The following is a 25,585-nucleotide window of genomic DNA, read 5'->3' as shown; positions in this document are numbered from 1 at the left end:
AGTCGTCACCCAACCAGACAGCCCATCACTCACAGCGCAGTTGCCAAGTTTTTGGCCAAATTCCGAGCAACAGGTTCTGTGGCAGGTAAGTCTAAGGCTGGAAGACCAAAATCCGCCACCGATGAAGCAACAACAATGAGCGTGTTGGCATCATTTAGCAAGAGCCCGCAACGGAGTACTCGTCGCCTGTCATAAGAATGTGGGGTTAGCCGTACCTCCATACTGCGAATTCTATCGCAGCACAAATGACACCCGTACAAAAGTCAGCTGCTCCAACACCTGGGCGAGGATGACACAGACCATCGGGTACAGTACGCAGAATGGGTGACACAGCAGCTGCAGATAAACCCACGTTTCCCCTATCAGGTGCTGTTCAGTGATGAAGCCAGTTTCTTTATCAGTGGCGAAGTGAACATGAAGAATCACAGATACTGGTCCGACAGAAATCCACACTCGATTGATGCTTGCAAAACGGTCAACTCACAAAAAGTGATGGTCTGGTGTGGTGTGTGGGGTACCAAAGTCGTTGGACCTTTTTTTTATTGATGGTACGTTAACAGCCAACGGTTATCTGAGGTTATTGGATGAAGAAGTGTTTCCCTCGTTGTTAACAGAGGACGGGACATCTCCGGAATTCTTCCAGCATGATGGAGCCCCACCACATTATGGGCACAATGTGCGAGCATACCTGAAAAATGGATTGGTCGTAGGGGTGCTGTGGAGTAGCCACCACGTTGACCAGATTTGACTCCTTTGGATTTTTATCTTTGGGGTCATGTCAAAGCACTGGTTTATTCTGTGAAAATACAGGATTTGCTCAACTAAAGCAGCGCACTGTTGATGCGTGTGGTCAAATTCAGCCAGATGTGTTGGTCAAAGTTCATCAGGACTGGGTTCAGAGGATAGCATTAACAATCCAACATAATGGACAACGTATCGAGGCATTCCTATGACTGTTGGTGGTCTCTTGGGACTGTGTAACATCGGCGTAATGTCTCTTCGGCACATAACACACATGCTGCCGAGCGTCCCACCGCTGCCACATGTAACTGGCTATAACCCGAGAATGAATAAAGCTATGTTTAAAATAACAACGGCATTGTTTTCTGGTAAAATTCTCTATCTGTTTGATACGTCACATGACCCCATTCCCATTTGAAATTTTGGAGTAGAATCCAAGATGGCGGCTTTCAAGATGGCCGCCATGTTGGTGGCATAGCCTATAAAGTTTCCCCCTTCTCGTTCCTCGTGTGTAGGGACTCTGTTTCCTTGTTTCCTACTCCATTTGGATTTTATCAGGGTGTTTCCGGACTTTTGGACCACCTTGTACGGCCTGACATGCGGTAAGACTTGTACACAATAACAGGGTATCCCACTCAAACTTCTCTGATTACAAGGACCTAGGAGAGAAAAAACACAATAGATACGACAATGAAAACTGCACCACATTGTAGAGCATCTCAAAGAATTTATATTCCTGCGTCAGAAGTTCAAGTATCGCCGCCAGAGTGCAGCATGGTCGCATGAAGTGAAAACTGGTGACTCCACAGCAGTGCATGCAAGCAGTAGTGTGGTTTGCAGAAACAAAATCACCGATTACTGTGCAAAGAAATTATCGTTGTGTGTTTGAATGTGATCCACCTGATGTGAAAACAATTAAGGAATGGTGTAGAAAGTTTCTGGCAACAGGGACTGTTCTTAAACATTCTGGCGGTGCACGTTACGGAGTTTCAGAGAAGACGGTGGAGGACACCAGATAAACGCTTCTCAGAAGCCCACATAAGTCAATTCTTCAAGCATCTAGGCAACTTGATGTACCTCGATCAACATGGAATCGTGTAGTCTACCAGCGTCTTCGTATGTGTGTTTACAAAGTGCGAATTCTGCCGCATCTGACACCGAACGACAAACCACGGCGACAACAATTTGCTGGGGATGCAGAAATGATGCAGCCTATTGATATGGATGCCAGCTTCCTGGAAAGATGTTTAGTCTCAAATGATTCAACCTTTCATCTATCAGTAAGGGCTAATAGGCATAATGTTCGGATCTGGGGTTGGCAAAATCTGCACGTTGTCATTGAATATGTTCGTGATAGCCCTAAACTAAATGTCTGGTGCGAGCTAATGTACAACAGGATTGTTGGACCGTTCTTCTTTGCGGAGCAAACAGTGAATGGGTCCGTGTATGTGGACATGTTGGAGCAGTTTGTGTACTCTCAGATACAAGACTTGCAACCCAACATCTTTTTTCAACAAGAAGCAGCTGCGCTGCATTGGTCAATGGCTTTTCGCAAGTTCCTGGATAGGAAATTTCCCAATCGTAGGATCGGACGCGGAGGACCCATTGCCTGGCCATCACTTTCACCCGACGTTACGCAGCTTGGTTTCTTCATGTGGGGATTGGTGAAGGACCGCGTGTATGCGACCAAAGTGGACGATATTCCTATGTTGCGAGATTGTATCACTAAGGCGATTGCAACAATAACAGATGAAATGTTACATAGAGCTTGGCAAGAAATTGAATATAGACTCGATATTCTTCGTGCTACAAATGGTCCACAAGTAGAGGTGTATTGAAGATAAATAAATAAATTCTTTGAGATGCTCTAGAATGTGGTGAACTTTTATTGTCCTATCTACTGTGGTTTTTTCTGGGTCTCTGAAATCAGGGCGGTTTGAGTGGGACACCCTGTATTTTGAACAGGATCCAATGTCCGGAAATTTCGACTCAATTGCATACTCTTCTCGCCACACTTACCGAACGGCTTTCTAGAAAGGGGGGAGGGGGGGTTACATTCACCGTCAGCAGGTGTGAATGTGGTGCTCCAAGGTGACGCCGCGCCCCGAATTCGAAGAGGACGTACTGTATCGTATTGTAGACAACCCGTCAACGAGTACACGAGTAATCGCGCGTGCTATGACTGTCGCTCCCAGCATCATCTGGTATGTTGTAGATGACCAAAAACTACATCAATACCAACTCTAACACTCCATACTACCTTTAACTCTCACAGACACGTGAATGAGGCTTGAACCAGATGAGAGGGATTGGACATGCCCATCACCACTTTGCTTCGACGTCTATTATTAATGGAAAACGTCGTTTTGTTTCCTGTAACAATCAAAATGATTTTTAAAGTGGAACTTAGATAGGCCTTTCGACAGAAGTGTCCCAAATTAGTCTAGTGTGATATTCGGTTTAACAAATGTATTAACAGAAACAGTAAAACATTAAAAATAATCAATACTGCAGCAATGACTCGAACGCTTCCATGAAATAGGCTGTCCGCTACCGCCATGCAGCAGCGCTACTCAGCCGTTGTTGGAATACTGGTTATTCTTAATGTTTTATTGTCCCTGTTAATAGATGTCGCTAAACCGAATATCACACTAGACAATTTAGGACACTTCTGTCGAAACGGCCTCATTAAGTTACACTTTAAAAATTATTTTGCTTGCAGTGAGAAACAAACCGTCATTTCCCGCTTTCACTAGACATCGCAGGTATATAGTGATGGGCCTCATGTGTTTGGGCTGACCCCAGGTGCACATTTCAAACACAAAATTGCAAATATCTGCTAAAACACCAGAGAAAATCCACCCGACGACATACATACACTCCTGTAAATTGAAATAAGTACACCGTGAATTCATTGTTCCAGGAAGGGGAAACTTTACTGACACATTCCTGGGGTCAGATACATCACATGATCACACTGACAGAACCACAGGCACATAGACACAGGCAACAGAGCATGCACAATGTCGGCACTAGTACAGTGTATATCCACCTTTGGCAGCAAAGCAGGCTGCTATTCTCCCATGGAGACGATCGTAGAGATGCTGGATGTAGTCCTGTGGAACGGCTTGCCATGCCATTTCCACCTGGCGCCTCAGCTGGACCAGCGTTCGTGCTGGACGTGCAGACCGCGTGAGACGACGCTTCATCCAGTCCCAAACATGCTCAATGGGGGACAGATCCGGAGATCTTGCTGGCCAGGGTAGTTGACTTACACCTTCTAGAGCACGTTGGGTGGCACGGGATACATGCGGACGTGCATTGTCCTGTTGGAACAGCAAGTTCCCTTGCCGGTCTAGGAATGGTAGAACGATGGGTTCGATGACGGTTTGGATGTACCGTGCACTATTCAGTGTCCCCTCGACGATCACCAGTGGTGTACGGCCAGTGTAGGAGATCGCTCCCCACACCATGATGCCGGGTGTTGGCCCTGTGTGCCTCGGTCGTATGCAGTCCTGATTGTGGCGCTCACCTGCACGGCGCCAAACACGCATACGACCATCACTGGCACCAAGGCAGAAGCGACTCTCATCGCTGAAGACGACACGTCTCCATTCGTCCCTCCATTCACGCCTGTCGCGACACCACTGGAGGCGGGCTGCACGATGTTGGGGCGTGAGCGGAAGACGGCCTAACGGTGTGCGGGACCGTAGCCCAGCTTCATGGAGACGGTTGCGAATGGTCCTCGCCGATACCCCAGGAACAACAGTGTCCCTAATTTGCTGGGAAGTGGCAGTGCGGTCCCCTACGGCACTGCGTAGGATCCTACGGTCTTGGAGTGCATCCGTCGCTGCGGTCCGGTCCCAGGTCGACGGGCACGTGCACCTTCCGCCGACCACTGGCGACAACATCGATGTACTGTGGAGACCTCACGCCCCACGTGTTGAGCAATTCGGCGGTACGTCCACCCGGCCTCCCGCATGCCCACTATACGCCCTCGCTCAAAGTCCGTCAACTGCACATACGGTTCACATCCACGGTGTCGCGGCATGCTACCAGTGTTAAAGACTGCGATGGAGCTCCGTATGCCACGGCAAACTGGCTGACACTGACGGCGGCGGTGCACAAATGCTGCGCAGCTAGCGCCATTCGACGGCCAACACCGCGGTTCCTGGTGTGTCCGCTGTGCCGTGCGTGTGATCATTGCTTGTACAGCCCTCTCGCAGTGTCCGGAGCAAGTATGGTGGGTCTGACACACCGGCGTCAATGTGTTCTTTTTTCCATTTCCAGGAGTGTATTAAAGAACGCTACATCCTTGTCTGACCTGCTGCTACCAGTTCTCCATTTATATGCAGCTTGGGTACTTTATTTCTTTATTGGTTTGTTAATGAATTGTTAAATGGAGTGGGTGCATCCAATGTGCTCTACAGTTTTTCCCTATTAACTGTATCAAACGCCTTTTCCAGATCAACAAATGCTAAGTGGGTATTTCGTTTGAATTATGCACGTTTATCGTTCATCTGTATCGTCACAAATACTGCATCTGCTTTCAATGTTCTGCTACGGAAACGCATTTGCTCCCCACTTAATAACCACTGTGACATTACTTTTAATCTGCTGCTCAGGATGCTGGCGTTAGCTATGCACGCCGCGTCCAGAAAGCTAAGCACTTCAAAATTCTTGCAGTTACTTTTATCTCAGTTTTTAAACAGCAGTACAACTTTTGCTCGTTGCCATACTTTTGGTAAGACACTTCTTTTTCGAAACATACTTAATATATTTGACAATCTTAGACGGAGAGAACTACACCTTATTTTGGGAGTTCATTGACAGTCCAGTCCACGCTGTAGCTTTTCTTATCTTCCGTCCACTACCTCTTACATGCATAAATAGCCCACACCTTGCGAGTGTGAATATTCCAATTCTTCATTCCTGTCTGCCCGTCTACATATCAAAGCAATTTTTAGTGGTAGTGTTCACTTTGTACTTTTATTGTTTCTCTGTCTGCTTCATTAAGCATTTTCATTGTCTTACGTGCTAGCGCTTTTCTTCCGCGGACGTCACTTTCGATTACACTACGTAATGCACCATATAATAAAAGAAACGCTACATATATAATCCACTGGAAGACTTGAAATCTATAGTACATTTAAAGAAAGTAAGTTGTCGGTAGTATATTATTACTTTAAGAACTTGTAAATTTCCAAATAAAAACTTACTCTGTTTTTGCGAAATTTGCCAACATGGCTGTCATTTGATCCCTTAGAATAGCTCCGTCTGCATTAGGGTCGAGAGATGATGATCCGAAGAGATATGTTATATCGTCTGCATGGGCAGCTCCTGAAAAATTATTTTTAAAGATGTAAAACGTTTATACAACATGCCAGACGTTAGCAGCATTACGACTATAACGGCTCATGTTCTGTTACAGCAAAAAAAATTAATTACTTATCTATAAATATTATCTAATTGGCTCCGTGTCAGACGATCCTTATCCTGATACAGAGGAACCACAACTGTTTACTTCCTTTTTTGAAATAAGCTTTTGAATGCTTGTTTCCATCAGGCATCTTCCACAAATTAATATTCCTAATTTCCTTTTAGCACCTTTATTCATATTGTTTCCATTATATAATGCTAGATAATTATTTTTGTGAATGAGTGGCGGACAAAGTGTGTGTGTGTGTGTGTGTGTGTGTGTGTGTGTGTGTGTGTGTGTGTGTGTGTGTGTGTGTGTTTGGTGTGTAAGACTGAGAGAGTGAGAGTGAGAGGAAAGGGCCAGAGGGGAGAGGCGAGGAATAGGAGAGAGTCACTACAGAATTTTTTTCCACGAACTTAAGAAAAACTTCGTGAAAGATCGTGCAGAATGCCCTGCGTTTTAGTCACTGGGCTTTCCGACCGGTTAATGATATCGTCTGCACTAATGGTCGTCAAACGTTGTGGTCAAAAGCAAATACTGACATTGTGGCACGGTACCTCGGGCCGCATATGTGCCAAACTTTTTACTGGTGTGCAAAACTTAAGGACGAATGTAACTTCAGAATAGTGTGTCACTACTAAGTAACATACCTCGATGAAGGTCGGACCATAATTAGAACGAGTACTGAACAGAAGGTAATTGAAAGAAATACGCAATGACATGAACAGAGACACTTTTATTCAAAGACAAGAATTACACCGATGTTACCAAAATTTGTGATGGTTCCATGGACACTTAAAAAGACAGGATATTGTCGTCAATTCGGTGTGTGATCACCGCGAACTGCAGTAGACACTGTGCGAGGTGCTCCCATGTTGGCCACAAGGTTGGTAAGGAATTTCGGTCGACACTTGCCGGCTGGTCGTTGATGCATGTAGACGTGCTGCAATACGCCTATCCAACGCATCCCACACGTATTCCATCGGATTTAAGTCGGGGGAATGAGCCGGCCAGTCCAATCCCTGAATATCACCACGTTCTAAGAGTTCCTATACCAGCGCTGTTCAACTCAATCGTGCGTTGTCATCCATAAAAATGAAGTCAGGGCCGAATGTACCCCTGAAAAGACGCGGCAATATCCCTGTGTGCATTACGTGCTGCTTCGTCATGCCTTATGAGGGAACGTCTTGAATCACTACTCAGACTGAGTCTGCTCTCGTCCGAGAACAGCAAGCGACCCCACTGCTCGTTGGTCTAGTCCCTATGGTCTAGGCACCATCCCAAAATGTGCCACCGATGTGCGGGTGCCAACGGAAAGCAACGTGTTACTTGTAGGGGAAAGAAGCCACTGTGGAGCTTCAGACAGCGTGCGTTACAGTCCTGTTAAGTGTGATTGCGATTACACCTAGAGTTTGCGATGGTCTCTTCTTTCCTGTTCCGCAGTGTAGCGGTCACCTGCTGCTGTCTTGCCAAGTCACAACACTCACATTGCTATTGAGGCATGTCTGCAGTTCGCAAGATACCTGCATGTGCACGGGTAAGTTCGGCAGCTGCCGTAGGACGTCTCGGCGCGTTTTTCCTCATTTGAACAGAAACTAAGGCGCAAAGCGATTAAATTAAACTTCCCTTTATTTACAGCAGGTGGGGACATCCGTCTGCGGGAAGTGCAACCTATCACCTCCTAAACACATTGTCTAAGGGCCGTTGAACTTAACTGAAACTTTTAAAATAAAAAGCCGAATACTGTATTTTAACTATTCACGAGTATGGGATTTGTTTGCTTTTATCTTTCAAACATGCTTGAAAGATAAAAATCGCATGGATATAGATATGGAGAACCGGATGCCATTCGGGTATCTTACCATCAAATATACCTTATAATAATGGCGCGTTGTCGGTACGTGCCCTCGCATTGTTTTGTATTAAATACCGATTGGTATGTTCGTAAGTTGTTACTTCTCTGAATGGAAGTTGCAGTATTTTGTTCGACTAGTGTTGTGCTCTACCAAAACCACGGTACAATAGGTTTGGGTGCACTACATAAATGACGTAGTAGACAGTAGGATTACTGGTAGTACTGGTAGCATAGGTAGGGAAGGAAACACAAAAGAACGTATAAGAGAAGAACTGGGAACTGACGACTTCTCTTTGTTTTTCTGGTTGTTTGTTTGTTTGATTGTTTTACACATAATTAGAACCGCATATCATTCAGTGCTAGTCTTGTATATTTTATAGCCTTACAGAATATAAATTACATTTCATATGTAATAAAAAATCCTTGATCAAGTAAATGGCGCTTTTATTAACCAAATCAACTAATTTTAAGGCAAGTGCAGTTTATATACACAGCCGTAAAAAAATATACAGGGCGGGACGGATAAACTACACATTGGATTACAAAATGAGTTGTTCGTTCTTCGTCTCGAAGGGCGACATCCAATGAATTACAGTCCACCACCTGCACAACTCACATGGCGTGGGAGGGGGTCAGCTTTTAAATACTCAATAGGAAATACCAAGTTTTTCTGCAGATTCGGATTCTCTGCGAAAAATACGGAAGTTTTGCACACAACAATTTTATAGTTGTGTGATAGATGGCACTGTAATCTATACAAATCAAAATGGGTTACAATCCGTTGAAGCATGTAGTGTCTCAGGAAATTACCCAACACTTTAGGAATCCCAAACTGGTACAAGGGCGGTGTTCTTACATTCTGTAACGTAAAACACAGCAGTGTTTTATAGCAAGCTAGCGTGATGCTTCTGACCACAGTACGATGTCGACATTATTGGCGTAATTACTTTTACAGATGGCACTAAAGTGGAAAGATGTTAGAACTGTCCATTGGTTTGTTTATCGATGCAATAACAACCACGTCTAGTGTTACCTAGGAAGAACGACGTGGACATAGTAGTGTTTAGTTCCCTCTGGGGTGCCTTTTTAATGTGAGTCCCCATGCCTCTCACCATTGGGTAGCTAGTTTAGGGTGAGTCCCCATGCCTCTTACTGTCGTGGTGCTTCTTTTAAGGCTTCTTTTAAGTGGGTCCCTCTGCCTCTCACTATCGGGGTACTTGTTTTATGTTATTCCCTCTGCTTCTCGCCATTGTTTTCAGTGTGTCCCCGTGCCACTCACAAACCTTCATGTTTTACTGAACAAATGTTCCTAACCGTGCCCATCTGCTGCAATAGATACCTTAAATACAATTCTACGTCTCAAGGTATCTATCCGCTAATGTTTGCACATTTAGTGATAACTCGCTGCCACACATTTGTAGGGTTGTTAGTACTTCAATGTAACAATTCTCTTTTAGCGTCCCGCACAGGAAAAAATCGGGAGGCGTAAATTCGACCATTCACTTTACCATCTTTGAAGTGTGGGACAAACGCACTGCACCAAACATTGACACTCTTGGAGCGTCTAAGCTCGACTTCCCATAACCAGTGCCCAATAACACATATTATGACGAGTCACGTGATTACGATTCCCAAACGTTACTTCATTAGGGAGAAGTATCTCTGAATCAAAATCATCGTTGGCTGCTAGTTCTTGTTGTATCCGATTACAAACGTTCAAGTGGCTCTGAAAGTCGCCTCCCTGTAGGACTTGATGCAACAATAGCTGATATAGGTGGTACTTGTGTTCATGCAGTGTGCTCAGCACACTTCGTCGAGAAATTCCTGCACCTCGTGTGATTTGCCGCCAACTAATGTGAGGATAAGGCTCTGAGCACTATGGGACTCAACTGATGAGGTCATTAGTCCCCTAGAACTTAGAACTAGCTAAACCTAACTAACCTAAGGACTTCACAAACATCCATGCCTGAGGCAGGATTCGAACCTGCGACAGTAGCGGTCTTGCGGTTCCAGGCTGCAGCGCCTTTAACCGCACGGCCACTTCGGCCGGCTTGTGAGGATATGCATCAGTTACAGTTAAAACATCCACTGCGGCATTTTCCTTCATTGCAGACTGTGGGAAGGTTATTCGTGTGGGTTGAACACTTTCCGTTGCAGAAACAGTTGGATAATACTGCGGAATGTCGTTGCAGAAGGAATATTACTCTCAGAGAATAGGTTCGCATATCCCCGACGAGCTCCTCTTACGTGCCCCTTTGATGCAAAGTACAAAACAATGGTATCTACTCTCTTTGTAGTCGTCAACATCGTTGCACACCTAGGAAGAGATGTTTGCGGAGCGAATGTTTGCAGTGAAGTGAACCGGAACAGCTCCCCGCCGCCGTTTCTTTGTCCGACGTTCGCGGTGAGGCCAGAGTCGCGTTCGACACAATGGAACTACATCGTTGCACGTAGAGGTGTTGCACCTACAGAGAGAGGCCGACCAGGAACCATGAAGTGTGCTCGCCGTCGCGTATCACAGACGGTTATTTGAATGGTACAAAATGTATCACTGATGATGGTTAACATATAAAACATTTCCCTATCACTTTTGAACGGTTTGTAACCCATTTTGACTGCTGTTGATTACAGCGCCATCCATCATGAAATTGGCGGTTCCTATTGAAGAGTTCAACGTTGATCCCCTTCCAACCCCCTGGGGATGGGGCAGGAGGGTCGAGTTTAGTGTCGAGACGAACAACTTCTATCAAAAACGTTTCTCATCCGGATTGTACTGTCCCACCCTCTACGTAATTATTGTTGTTATTTTGTAAACAATAGAAAGTTCTTCATCATGATCAAAGCCAAGAGCTTCCTGTTATTACTGATACATGCGAAAGTAGTTTATGAATAACAAAAAAAAAAAAAAAATGATTCAAATGGCTCTGAGCACTATGGGACTTAACATCTTAGGTCATCAGTCCCCTGGAACTTAGAACTACTTAAACCTAACTAACCTAAGGACATCACACACATCCATGCCCGAGGCAGGATTCGAACCTGCGACCGTAGCGGTCGCGCGGTTCCAGACTGAAGCGCCTAGAACCGCTCGGCCACTTCGGCCGGCATGAATAACAGAAACATGGTTTTTATATAACTTCGACGAAGTATCGAAATGATGATCGACTTTTTTTTCGGGGGGTAAATTGCGTTTTTAACGCAACAAGATGATGACTGTGTATTGTTTTCTTTATTTTTGCTAAAAAATCCCTTTCCGAGGCTGCTCCTGACCCGTTTAGTTCAATCTAGGTTTCCTCAACTTCTTTTATCTAGCCGGGTCCAGTCTGAAATTTCTTTACTAAACTGTATAACGTCGAATCATCAGAAACACATAACCCCGGAAATAGTTGAATGAGGGCAGAATTATTTCCACGTACATGCCCCGTCCTTACACATTTCATCACAAGAAAAGATTGTGATATATTTGGACAGTGGAAGCTTGAGTAGTACCCAAACATATGCTTATTCGAATTTTTCTATATGTTGTCCTGACTCATTCTTCACACTATTAATATGATGAGCCACTTAATAGAATTATGAAGCTCAACCTCATAATAATACATGTTCATTGATGTTTATACAGGGTGTTTCAAAAATGACCGGTATATTTGAAACGGCAATAAAAACTAAACGAGCAGCGATAGAAATACACCGTTCGTTGCAATATGCTTGGGACAACAGGACATTTTCAGGCAGACAATATTTCGAAATTACAGTAGTTACAATTTTCAACAACAGATGGCGCTGCGGTCTGGGAAACTCTATAGTACGATATTTTCCACATATCCACCATGCGTAGCAATAATATGGCGTAGTCTCTGAATGAAATTACCCGAAACCTTTGACAACGTGTCTGGCGGAATGGCTTCACATGCAGATGAGATGTACTGCTTCAGCTGTTCAATTGTTTCTGGATTCTGGCGGTACACCTGGTCTTTCAAGTGTCCCCACAGAAAGAAGTCACAGGGGTTCATGTCTGGCGAATAGGGAGGCCAATCCACGCCGCCTCCTGTATGTTTCGGATAGCCCAAAGCAATCACACGATCATCGAAATATTCATTCAGGAAATTAAAGACGTCGGCCGTGCGATGTGGCCGGGCACCATCTTGCATAAACCACGAGGTGTTCGCAGTGTCGTCTAAGGCAGTTTGTACCGCCACAAATTCACGAATAATGTCCAGATAGCGTGATGCAGTAATCGTTTCGGATCTGAAAAATGGGCCAATGATTCCTATGGAAGAAATGGCGGCCCAGACCAGTACTTTTTGAGGATGCAGGGACGATGGGACTGCAACATGGGGCTTTTCGGTTCCCCATATGCGCCAGTTCTGTTTATTGACGAAGCCGTCCAGGTAAAAATAAGCTTCGTCAGTAAACCAAATGCTGCCCACATGCATATCGCCGTCATCAATCCTGTGCACTATATCGTTAGCGAATGTCTCTCGTGCAGCAATGGTAGCGGCGCTGAGGGGTTGCCGCGTTTGAATTTTGTATGGATAGAGGTGTAAACTCTGGCGCATGAGACGATATGTGGACGTTGGCGTCATTTGGACCGCAGCTGCAACACGGCGAACGGAAACCCGAGGCCGCTGTTGGATCACCTGCTGCACTAGCTGGGCGTTGCCCTCTGTGGTTGCCGTACGCGGTCGCCCTATCTTTCCAGCACGTTCATCCGTCACGTTCCCAGTCCGTTGAAATTTTTCAAACAGATCCTTTATTGTATCGCTTTTCGGTCCTTTGGTTACATTAAACTTCCGTTGAAAACTTCGTCTTGTTGCAACAACACTGTGTTCTAGGCGGTGGAATTCCAACACCAGAAAAATCCTTTGTTCTAAGGAATAAACCATGTTGTCTACAGCACACTTGCACGTTGTGAACAGCACACGCTTACAGCAGAAAGACGACGTACAGAATGGCGCACCCACAGACTGCGTTGTCTTCTATATCTTTCACATCACTTGCAGCGCCATCTGTTGTTGAAAATTGTAACTACTGTAATTTCGAAAGTTTGTCCGCCTGAAAATGTACTGTTGTCCCAAGCATATTGCAACAAACGGTGTATTTCTATCGCTGCTCGTTTAGTTTTTATTGCCGTTTCAAATATACCGGTCATTTTTGAAACACCCTGTATGTTCTCAATCATTTACATTTAGGTCGTGCAAATTTTTGGAAGGTTGTATTTGACACGCCATTATAACGAGTAAAAGTAATTTCCCTTATTAATAATTTTTGATCGGACTCTGAACTGTTATATGCATTAAACTAAGGAAAGTGGAAGTGAAACAGCTTTGTACAAGTTTCCTCATCGAAAGTAAGCAGACTCAAATATGAACAAATTGCTGATAACATGATTAAGGTAGCATTCCGAACAGGACAGGCAACATTCAGAGTATTAGTTTAACCTTTAGTGAAACTTTTATCACTATTCCGCTCTATACGGGCACAATTTTCATGGATCCATCCCTTGCAAATGTGACACTGAATTCACTTTTCTTCGAAGATTTCAATCGTTATACAATATTTTTTTATCTTTTATCACTGAATGTTTCCGGAAAATAGATTTCATGGTCATCTCTTCGTCTTGCCGTATAGCCTTAAGTCTATCCACGAATATACGTCGTGGACCTGTATATTTCTTATTCGCTCCGCTGATTGTCATTTCAGTAAGGCTGCTTCTTCTGCTACGACTTTCAACATGTTATTTTCATCCCATTTACGTCATGACTTCTCCGTGTCTGCCTATTAGGGGAAAAAACAGTAATGCTAAAGTTTTTATGCTATCTGTTTTGCCTAGTACAACCTGAAATTGCTTTGTCCGATGCAGTTCGAACGTACCGCTGGGGTAGTTATCGTTCCCACTGTTAGTATTTGTCACGACATACAATACGGATAATAATATCAGTTGTTTCTGAAGATATAATAAAAATTTAATTTTTCTTTGCGGCAAGCAAAACGCAACACTTCAAAGTTAGATTTGTGTATTGAAAAAAATCACTATTGTCAAGACTAAAAGTCGCGAGGTGTTGCTTCTCCGCAGTTCACACCGCGGTGGCGGTTTCGGTGCTCCCACTAGGGCTAGAGAGTAAAAACAGCTTTTGTCCTATACAGTCTGCTGTCCGATGCAATCTGACACCCCCTGTATCACACTGAATGGAAGCTACATACAACAACTAAGGAAAGAAGGAGTACACTTAATCACGCAATAAACGGGGCTCATATACTTCTTGTTAACCGATATGCCACTCGTCGCTATGTCCGAGTAACTGACCCACGGCGTTATGCAATGATTGGAGACCGCCTGCTGATGCTCTGATTCTCACTCAACTCCAGAGGAAGCGTTTGTATCGCACTCGAAACTTCCTGTATTCTGAACCGAACACCACCCTTTTGTGGCGTCTGGCTAGATACTCTCTAGCAGACCGAATCATTACCTGTTTACATTATAGTAACCTCGATTGCTTAATAATTATTTTAATTTTGATTGTACTGTGATTTCAGTGTTTTTTCCTTGGTTTTCTTGGTTCTATCACGAGGCTATTTGAACGAGATCCACTTTTGATTGAAGAAACCAAAGCAAGTGTTCCTGCGTTCCATAAGTGTCACTACAAAGGTCTTACACCTTTCCTCGTCCTTCGGATTCAAAAAAATTCGATACAATCTTGTACTCTTCTTTTTCTCGCTTTTTCGCCTTCATATCTCTTGTAGAACATTTTTTGTTTTAATTTCACGGGGTCTCTGCAGTGAATGAAATACTAAATGAGGGGGCAGAAATCTCAAAAGTCACTGATAGTATTCCTTAGCCAGCAAGAGCAGTACATGTAATTTGAAATTAAAGAGGTGCGAAATTAAATAGGTGCGAGTCAAACTGGAAACACAACAAGCGGGTTACTATGTTATTCATGTGAAGAAGCAGTACGATAACCTATTGAAAGTTTTGGACAGTTGTATTATGAACAATATGTATTCATTAAACAAGGACTTTTACCTGGTCCTCCAGGGAACTGACTTATGGGTCCATTGTAGGCAAACTGGTAGTAGTAGACGGGCAGCGGGGAGTAGCGAGCCATACTCCTGATGACCGTGTCCACACCCTCCACAAAGAAGAGGTGCGAGTCAAACTGGAAAGCACAAGGAGCGGCTTAACTCGTAAAAAAAAAAAAAAAAAAAAAAAAAAAACAAAACTGTGGCAATGAAGAGGTTACAGCTAACAGGAAAATGCTGATTTAGCTTGATATTATACGAAATTTCTTGGAACAAGAAAAAATATCACAACTAAAGCCATGAAAAAGTTAGTCCCTGAAACACGGATAGATATTTATAGACGAAGAGCAAATAACTGGCACTTTTGTGTGCCTGGAATAATAATATTACTGAATTGCTCCTACTGAAAGCAAATTTATTATTTTAAACTCTAGGTCCATAACATTTTTTAAGAGTTTATAGTGCACTAAGATATAAGGGTATTAAAGAAAGTGTCGGATATTTTGAGAGCTGGTAATAACTATTGAAACAAGAACAAAAGTTCAACAAAAATGGGTTCTAAACTGCATACCTCAAGAACTATGACAAATTCATAATTTGTACTATGAAACACATCTCTCCTACTGAAAGCTCTCTGCTTTCCTTATTTTGGGAAGAGATAATGAGGACTATGACAAGAAAAAAATGTTAGCCAAACATGAGCTCTAAAATGCATTCCGTTAGGGCTACGGACACTTCTTCATTTTCGCTACTGGGAAGCACATCTCTTCCATTGACCAAGTACTCATAGTTTTTAAGATGTCTTTTGTATCCCATGTTTACTGGATGTTTCTTTGTAATTGTGATCCATACTGCCTCATCCTAAAACATGGAAAACAAAGAGCTTGCTGTGAAGATTTCGCACCATCAAAGATGAACAAGAGCTTACAGCTCTTAAGGTATTCATTTTAGAGCCCATCTTTATTGGACTTTTTCTCTTGTCTTCATGGTTACTGCCACATCTCGAAATATTTGACACTTTTTTCAACATCCTGTATAGCATGTCATGAAGCTTTTCACAAGGTTTCAGTTCCAATACGCATTTAAAAAGAACATCTGTGGCAGATAAATGCACACAATTCGATGAATCAAGATGATGATGGTTAGCATCAAAACAATTACGTTATTCTCTTGTATTTCACGTATCTTTTTTGTTTCTCTTGACTCACGGTAAGTTGACTAGAGAAAGTATATTACCATATTTTATAATCAATTAAAGATGTCTATATCAGTTAATATTGGTGTTTGATATTAGGATTGATTATAGCCAATGACATATTTTTGTGGCGAAACGAGTATTCAACTGGCTTGCTTTTTCAAATATTCGTCATGTCAGAACACATGTGCAAGCTGCGTTTTGAATACTGTGCTTCAGGATGAGATATGACAGTGCTGTGTGCAGCGTGGAGGGCTCAGTGGGCGTGGCTCACCAAGGCGGTGGTGTAGTTGCTCTGCAGCGTGATGGCGCTGTCGTTGAAGTAGAACTGCCTGACGAGGCTCGCGGCGCTCAGCTGCTCCGGCCTCGTCGGCAGGCGGATGTCGCAGGCCACTATCTCCTCAAATTTCTCGTTCAGGTCGTCCACTTGTTCCTGTGTGGACAACACTCCGCCCGCTGTAGTCAAACAATGCCGCTTTTATTACTGAAAAGTGCACAAAGTTCTGAAGTGGTAGAACCTTACAGCAAGACATGACAAATACTGTGGCACTTCACGTGCACGGATAATCTTATTTTTCTAAGCCTTCTCTCGCTATCATTGTGTGCATTATCTAACAGTGGATTAGAATCACTTGAGATTGATGTAACTGCTTGTCCTCATATTTACTCCAGGGTTTTGTTTGTAACGAATCTCACAGTTACTCTTTGTTTCCTTACACGACACTCCTGCCCGAAAATTAAAGGATCTTTGAAACTCACGAAGAAACGATGCATCAGGACGAATAGCAAAAATTTATTGTTAATGTGTTTCTTTCCAATATCAGACGGAGGAGTCAGCAAGCAAAGAAGGGAGAGAAAGAACACAGCTAGTTTCGAATTCCTGTTCTTTTAATGCGTTGAGATAGTTGAAAATTTGTGCCAGACAGGCAAACGTACCCGGATTTCCTGCTAATAGAAAACAGTCGCCTTAAGCGTTAGGATGTCTGAGCTCGCCTCCGGGCCTGACTAAAACTTCCACTGTCTCTCACGCTCCCACTTATGTTTTTAGAACAGTAATACCGGAGGCTTTCCCAAGCAATATGTGTGAACAGCACCACTAGAGGAATGGAGTCGGCGGTGGACCGCGGCTTACCCGGCCATAGATTTCTTATGCACTCTCTGACCAAGACAATCCGGACACCACTATGTGCGTCAGGAGTGGCAGACACGCCAATGTAAATGGAGGCGAGGACTACAGCAAAATGCATCGGTAGAAGATCTCATTGCCTTTGAAACTGGATTAGTCAGTGAGTAACAAATCCATCAGGGGCATTTCAGTCCATCTACAGCTGCACAAGTAAGACTTCTGTTGAAGCGATTATGATATGAAAACGAGAAGAAACAGCGACAACTAATCCAAGACCAGGCAGTTCTCATGTAATGACGGACAAGGACCGTCCGGCATTGCACAGGTTGGTTGGGTGGTTGTAAAGAATGGCGTGAAATCAGCAAAAGGAATCACTTGAGAGTTCTGAAATGTTGCCAGCAGCCCAGAAAACACAATGATCGTGCGTAAGAATATCAAAATAATGGGATATAATTGTCGAGAAGCTCCTTGTAAGTTACGTATTTCTGTAGCAGATACTAGGTGACGCTTTAGGTGATGCAAAAGCGACGCCATTGGACAGTGCGTGACTCGAAATGAGTGATTTGGAATGATTAATCGCGTTATACCCTGTGGTAACCCGACTGAAGATTTTGGGTTTGGCAGATGCCTGTACAACGTTACCTACCTTAATATGTAATGCCGACAGCGAATTAAGGAGGAGGTGATATCACGATCTGGAGGTATTATTCGTGGTTAGGTTGTGGTCTCTTACTGCGCGTAAGAAAACGCAAAATACAGGAGCATATAAACACGTTTTCCTTCATTGTACACTGCGTACACTACAGAAACACTTTCAGAGACGATAATTGTTTGTATTAGAATGAGAATGCAGCCTTTCATAAAGCAGCACCTATGAGGCAGTGGTTTGTGAACAATCACATTCCTGAAATTGACTGGTCTGGCCAGAGTCCCATCCTCAACCCAATGGAACGCCTTTGGGATCACTTGGAAAGTCGACTTTGCTCCAGACACAGCGTCTAACATCAATGAAAGCCATCATGAAGGCGAAGAGTGGACGCACCCCAAACTAATCTGTACTAACAGGTGTCCAGATACCTTTTATAATATGGTATACATAGAGTGAATTAGATCTCCTGACATGTTATCAATTGAGCTATGACACGTAATGATACCATGTAGTCTTCAGAAATCATAGGTTATTTCATATCCTAACGCCGCTGATTATTCCCATACATCCACTCATTACATTTAATTCTTCACTCTATCGTTCACAGGCGATGAGGATGCGGAAAGAATTTTTAGTTCTAGGGTGAACAGGTTAAATAGAGTAGAACATAAACTATCGGGGAACGTAACAAAATGGATATTTTGTCCTTCTTTACGCAAATGAACTTAAGTGTTTCAGACAATTAAATGGGGCAAAGGTGATGAAGAACATCACTGCAGGCAGTGCATCAAAGACATGGGAGCTTTCTTAGACAACGCCTCTGAGAAACATGCATATTTGAAAGTTATCCTTTCAGATTTTTCTCGAGAAGAAACTATCTGTAAGTCAGTATTGTGACAGATCGGCAAGTGAACAAATAATTTCTAGCTTTTATCCGTCCTATCAAAGTGTTCTCGTTGTTCTGATACATTTCCGCATATACTCGAAATGTAAAACTGTAATGTTATTATCTCGCACGTACACTGCTGACACGCGCTAGACTCATCCAGAGCTTTTCTGGAGACCCTTATTTATAGGTTGTTTCTAAATGGTGTACGATCGTTTTCTTGATTAAAGTAGGAATGAAAATGTAACAATGACGACACGGGTAAAATGGTTCCAAGCATAGTTTCGATCGTAGGAAGAAATTCAAGACCTGTGACTTGAAAAAAGTCAATGAACTTTCTAATCTAAACGTTTGCAGACCAATTGGAGCTGAAGCGCTCCTAGCAGTTGTCGAAACTATTAAACATGTCGTCGGTTTGATAGTAATGCAAAGTGAAAAAATACGCTCTTCTCAGGAAGTTTATTAAGTCAATTACAGAATAACTTTGACGATGATCGATGGAAGATTGTTTCATTTCACTAGAAAGTAATCGCATCAAGAATAATATCTCTGAAATTGTACTTGAAAAGAATTTTAAAAAGTTGCTGCTGTTTTACACTGAAATACTGACGAAGATTCCATGTTTTCTTGCAGCAATATATATGTATGAACGACCTAGTGAACAATGACGGAAGTTCTATGAGGCTTTTACGGATGATTTTGTTGCATACAGAGAAGCCGCAACGTTGGAAAACTTCAGCGAAATGACCTGCAGCCCGCAGAGGATCGACAATTGGTGCAGGACTGGCAACATAAACAAATGTTAGCACTGCGCATAAATAGGCACGTTAGACGGTTGTGGAAGAATCACTGGAGGCAAGCGCATCTGTTAAACATCAGGCGGGATGCTTACGCAACAATTCAAAGTGGAACGATCACACAAAATTAATCACCCATAAGTCGACTACCAGACTAAGATTCACTGGAAGAAACAGCAACCTATCCGCGAAAGAGGTAATTACAAAAGCCTTATTCGATCACTGCTTTAATATTGAAACTTCCTGGCAGATTAAAACTGTGTGCCGGACCGAGAGTCGAGCTCGGGTTCCTTGCCTTTCACGTGCAAGTGCTCTAACGATTGGACTACCCGAGAATGACTCACACTCCGTCCTCATAGCTTTACTTCCGCCATTATCTCATCTCATACCTTCCAAACTTCACAGAAGCTCTCTTGCGAAACTGCAGAGCTAGAACTCCTGGAAGAATTGATGCTGCGGAGACATGGCTTTGCCACAACCTGCAGGATGTTTCCAGAACGAAATTTTCACTATACGGTGGAGTGTGCGGTGATAGGAAACTTGCTGGCAGCTTCTGTGAAGTTTGGAAGATAGGCGGCGAGGAAATGGCGGAAATAAAGCACTGAGCCTGAGAGTGGGAGCCAATCGTCATTTCTTTCATGTTATTCTGAAGAAAGAATTGTAAGGTTTGCTGATGTAATCTTCTTCCTAGCTTAGTCATGAACTTTATACCTTCCAACTCTCAATACCCAATATAGCCCATAGTTGATTCCAGTAACAGTCCTGCATATTACATCTTAAGACGCTAAAAGATTTCCTTAGCAACTGTTGCAAATTTGATGACAATTTTTCCATCAGACATCCCCAAGAGTTTATTAAAGTCGTCCCCATACCATACAGTGACAGATTTGCATCAGTCAACATAGTGAACCTGTGCACGGATATACTTGTCCATGAAACTATTGAAACGACTCAGTACATTTTAAGAAAAAAACAAGCAGCTTTGCAAGGCACAGATATATGAACTCACAGAGTTGTTGAAAGTAATTGTACTACGGAACTATCTCTCATTCCAAAAGGAAATCATACGCAGCTAGACGGTCTACTAACGGGAAGCAGTCTTGCTGATCTTCTAACTGATATTTACGTTACCCATTTGGAAAATAAATTTTTCAGGGCCAATACCAGTTTGAAAGATGAACTGATTTATTGCAAAACGTATGTTGGTGACACAATCATCTTGTTCAGTGGTACAGTAGATGGAATAGAATCATTTGCAGATAGCACGAGTAACATATACCCCAATATGAAATTCGCCGTCGTACATCAAACAGGACGAAGGTTTCAGTTTTCTTAAGCTTAGAATAAAAAAGTTGAATTAAAAGCATGCCTTTGAAATTTACAGAAAACCCATCACCACAGATGTAATACTAAATAATTTTCCATGCCACTCAACACAGCACAAAATGGCTTATTTCAGATCCTTGTTAAACCATATACATCACATTCCTCTTAGTCCATCTGTCAAGAAGAAATAAATCAATATTATCAAAACTGTAGCTACAAATAATGGCTACAAGCTACAAATAATTCACCAACAATACAATAAAATTAAATATGGTAAATCATGCGCAGTAAATTCGCAACCACCAGCAACGTAATTATTTGCATCCATTCTCTTCCTAAACACAATCTCATACGAAGATGCCAGTCTTTTCAAAGGACAGCGGGTCAAATACGTTTCTGCACCAGTAACTCTTTCCAACATCACATTATCCACAGCACAAAAATTACCAGCTTAGACCTTGAAAAATCAGGAATTTACGAGATTTGTTGTGACAGTTCCCCCATTTTTATCTTCGACAGACCGGAAGAAGCTTCAGTATTAGGCATCGTGTGCATATGGGCATCTCGGGTACGGCCTTTCTGCCATATATTCTCAGACTGATGGACAGAATTAGCCGTATATTGCACGGCGTACAGACAATTTTCAGACCGACAAGGAAGATCAAAGAATGTCTTATATCGGCAGAGGATGAAAGGGACCGAATTGCAATGTCGGGAATATACAGCTTACCATGCACATGCGGAAGAGTTTATGTCGGAATGACTGGACGATCAATCAACACCAGGATCAAAGAACATAAGCGACATTGCAAGTTGTGGCAGGTGGAGAAATCGGCCGTGGAAGAGCACGCGCTGAGTGAGACCACCATGTAATAAAATTCACCGACACCGAAGTTCTGTCTGTAGAGAAGCACTATCACACCCCCTTGTTCAGAGAAGCTGTACAAATACTCAAACACGGGAATAGCTTCAACAAGAAAGAAGAAAGCCTTAAGGTAAACGGATCCTGGCTTCCCGTACTGCAGCGAATGACCGTCGCAGGTAGCAAGAGGAGAACCACACCGGAAATGACCGGGGAGAAGCCTTCAGACGTTAGCACGCCAGGTGCATACAGTCTGCGGCCGCGAGTTCGGTTCCAATTCACCACGGCAATGGAGGGTGAAGCTTTGAAAATGCCAGCCAGTAAAATCATCAGACGAACGTCGGCAGAAGAACCCGAGACAGAGGCAATTAGGCAGTTTGTCAACAAGTGGCCACGAATGCCCTAACAATTTAGGTAAACTAGAATTGCAGTATCTTGCACTAGCTCTTAAGACATTCGAAGCCGTTATTTTCCTGCTCTGCTGTTCCTTACGCTGGGTCTGCGCTAACTGCTCTAGGTCGGTGACGCCGGACATGTAGGGGACGAGGTTGTAGCGGCCCTCGGCCACCAGCTTCCACGGCTCCTCCGTCAGGAACGCCGACTCGTGTTCCGGTTCGACGCTGGGCGCCCAAACACACGTGAATAAGCTCAGCCGGTCCTGTGACACAAACAAAGCGCACGTTGTTACTATTCCACTCACATACGTAGCAAACTAATATAACTATAAATACATAAACAAGTTCCAGCCCACCTCAGAGGTCAAAGAAATTTGCTAGAACCGGAAGTAATGAAAATTTGTATATTTTGTTAACAGTTTCGTAAGTATCAATATCAGAACAACATATAAATCATTTTTACGTCTTATAATCACACAATTTCAAAATGATATTATTGTGGATCACTGTGCAGTGGTTTATGATACATAATGTCTGTTAGAATTCCAATTTGATTCACGTGGCGTAGCACTGAATGTCTTTGTAACCATCGTTGAAGTGTCATGGTATTTTGTTTGTCTAATGTTTGTACCGATCCCTCTACAGTATTTTGAATAACTTGTAATCAATATTTGTGTTTGTTGTGCAGTTGTACAACTAATTATTTGTGATAAATAACAAGAAACTGTAAATCTGCCTTACTAGATGATTCTTTTTGAACGCTTGACATGAGATTAGTCGGTAATTATAATATAATACAGAAAATATTTTCTCCTGATCCTCCCTTTTACCAGTCAACTGAGTGGTCCGAGTGCACGGTTAAAAGCTCTTGACGTTAGACACAAACGGCGTCTGTGTCGATGGAATTTCGTTTTTTGTTGCACAGTAACATAACTCAAGTATCAGGCAGATCTACCGAAAAGATCTACTCATACTCTTTTTAGGGCTGTCGTGTTGAGAGTGTTCGATTCAAATGGGACAACGAGTTTCGTAGCCACTGTAATATTATTTGCTTCGGACTACTTGTCGTCAACATAATATATGTAAAGGTACTAAAAATCAGTATAAGACTGTTTTATCCTGAATCGTGCGAAAGAGGAAGGAATGATCAGTCGACGACAAGATCATAAAAGAAGTGCAACATAATGGGAAAGAGAATGTATCGGTTAGAGAAACGGTAGGGACCTTTCCAAATAAATCACGCAAGCATTCACCTGAATCGACTAAGGAAAACAGTTATATCCGTACGGGGATCTGAACATAACTCCTCCGAGACGCCAGTCCAGTGCCTTATCACAGTGCCGCCGTGGACGGTCTGTCCTGTGTGAATCGCGACATAGATGAACGCATTGGACGATCTGAAATTAAACCTGTAACATTACATAAATCTTGAATGTGGAAGAAATTACGGCCCTGACGCATTGGTAACACCGGTTCCCGTCCAGTCACCGAAGTTCAGCTCTGCCAGCCTCAGCTAGCACCTGGATGGGTCACAGTCCGGGTCTGCCGAGTGCTGTTAGCAATCGGCGTGCACTCAGCCCTTGTGAGGCTAACTGCGGCCTTGCGAGGCCAGTTGACGAGCTACTTGATCGAGGAGTATCGGCACTGGTCACAAAAACTGACAATGGCCGGGGGAGTGGTGTACAGACCACATGCCTCTTGGTATCTGCATCTGGTGAAGCCTCAGGGCTCAGGATGACACGGCGGCCGTCGGTACCGTAGTTCCTTTAAGGCCTATTGGGACTGTTTTGGTTTCTTTGTTTCATGTGGAACAAATAACTTGCCTATAGCTGCGGCATTACATAAGAGGAAGAATATCAATCACGATACACGCCAGTAGTGTGATAAAAAGTAGAAGGTGGTTTCCGTTATTTGTGAAAGTGAGACCTCGCTTATGATACTAGTATACATGTCACGTGTTGTATTCCGCACTAGATACTCATTAATTTCATCCGTGCTGAGCGTGGCCTCGGTTAACTTTCAAAGGGATCGGTGCTCAGAAAAATATTACATATTAGTCACGAAAATAAAAATTCGAATGTAAAAACTGGTCTTTTATCCAAGATTTTAGTACTACAAAATAAGTTATTCATGTACGTCATTTTTTCATTGAATTTATACTTTTAATGCCATAATAGTATTATACTGCCTTCTTCTCCACTAAAAAGAAAATCACGTTTACGAAAATTATTCTACGGGGCTGTGTGAAAGATGCTCATTTGATTTCACAAGGCTATGTCTTCGGTAAATTTTAACAAGCCGAAGCCCGTCGGGTCCACATGGCGATAGCACTGCATCAATAGGCGTTTCGCCTCCTCCGTTTCACCAGGTGTAATTCAGTTACAACTGTGCAGAGTTAGCTACTGCCCTACTTCAGCTTAAAGAGTTCGAAGCTGGCACCAGCAGTTTCTGGTAGTTTGTGTGAAACGTATTACACAAGTCACCCCCCGGTGCTCGTCCAACACGTACAGCGTTTTTGTAGTCCACCGAGTTCCACTCGTCGTGCCAGCTGAGAAATGCCCGTTCCTAAAATTATTCCTGATGCGTTTCGGGGCACTCTTTTTCAACCATTCAGGATTCACTTAGCCGGCCGCGGTGGCCGTGCGGTTCTAGGCGCTTCAGTCCGGAACCGCGCGACTGCTACAGTCGCAGGTTCGAATCCTGCCTCGGGCATGGATGTGTGTGATGTCCTTAGGTTAGTTAGGTTTAAGTAGTTCTAAGTTCTAGGGGGCTCATGCCCTCAGATGTTAAGTCCCATAGTGCTCAGAGCCATTTGAACCATTTGAATCAGGATTCACTTATTGCAAAACTCTTCACGATGGTATTAAACAACAACGCGTCGATTTTGGTGAGTTCATTCTGGGCTGGATGATAGAAGGAAAGAAATTCTTTCGCGAATATTGTTCAGTGATCGGGCAACGCTCGTAAGAACATCTAGTCCAGAGGAGCCACGTACCGTAGTGGAGCAAGTCGGAAACTCTACAAAGCTTTGTGTGTTTGCGCCATTCCTCGATAATATTTCTTTTTTATTGTGGAAAAGATAGTTACAGAAATTACCTAGCTACGTATGTTGGAGATATGGACATTTACACAACTGCTTGAATGAGCCGCAAATTTAAATTTCTCACAAGACGGAGCACCACCCCACTGATACTGTACGTAAAAGGATTTCATAACAATGAATTTACTCAAACGTGGAACGGCCGCCTAAGGGCAAGGTAAGCGATTTTTTCTTTTTTTTTTTGGTTGTTGTAGAGAAATGTGATGCAGTCCGT

The 25,585-nt window shown here is 43.2% G+C and overlaps 1 protein-coding gene across 1 annotated transcript in view; it reads right to left on the bottom strand.

Moving 5' to 3' along the window:
• LOC124596258 (esterase FE4-like) overlaps positions 1 to 25,585 on the bottom strand; it is a 91,983-nt gene that overhangs the window by 5,256 nt on the left and 61,142 nt on the right. The window contains exons 7-10 of the mRNA XM_047135331.1: positions 22,369 to 22,534; positions 16,505 to 16,686; positions 15,040 to 15,172; positions 5,961 to 6,081 (exon numbers count right to left, since the gene is read on the bottom strand). Of these exons, the coding sequence (XP_046991287.1) occupies positions 5,961 to 6,081; positions 15,040 to 15,172; positions 16,505 to 16,686; positions 22,369 to 22,534 (602 nt within the window). The remainder of the gene's footprint in view (positions 1 to 5,960; positions 6,082 to 15,039; positions 15,173 to 16,504; positions 16,687 to 22,368; positions 22,535 to 25,585) is intronic.

This window comes from Schistocerca americana, chromosome 2, assembly GCF_021461395.2.
Source record: "Schistocerca americana isolate TAMUIC-IGC-003095 chromosome 2, iqSchAmer2.1, whole genome shotgun sequence".
NCBI lineage: Eukaryota > Metazoa > Arthropoda > Insecta > Orthoptera > Acrididae > Schistocerca > Schistocerca americana.
Note: the sequence above shows the minus strand (reverse complement) of the source record. Positions and strands in the feature narration are given on the sequence as shown.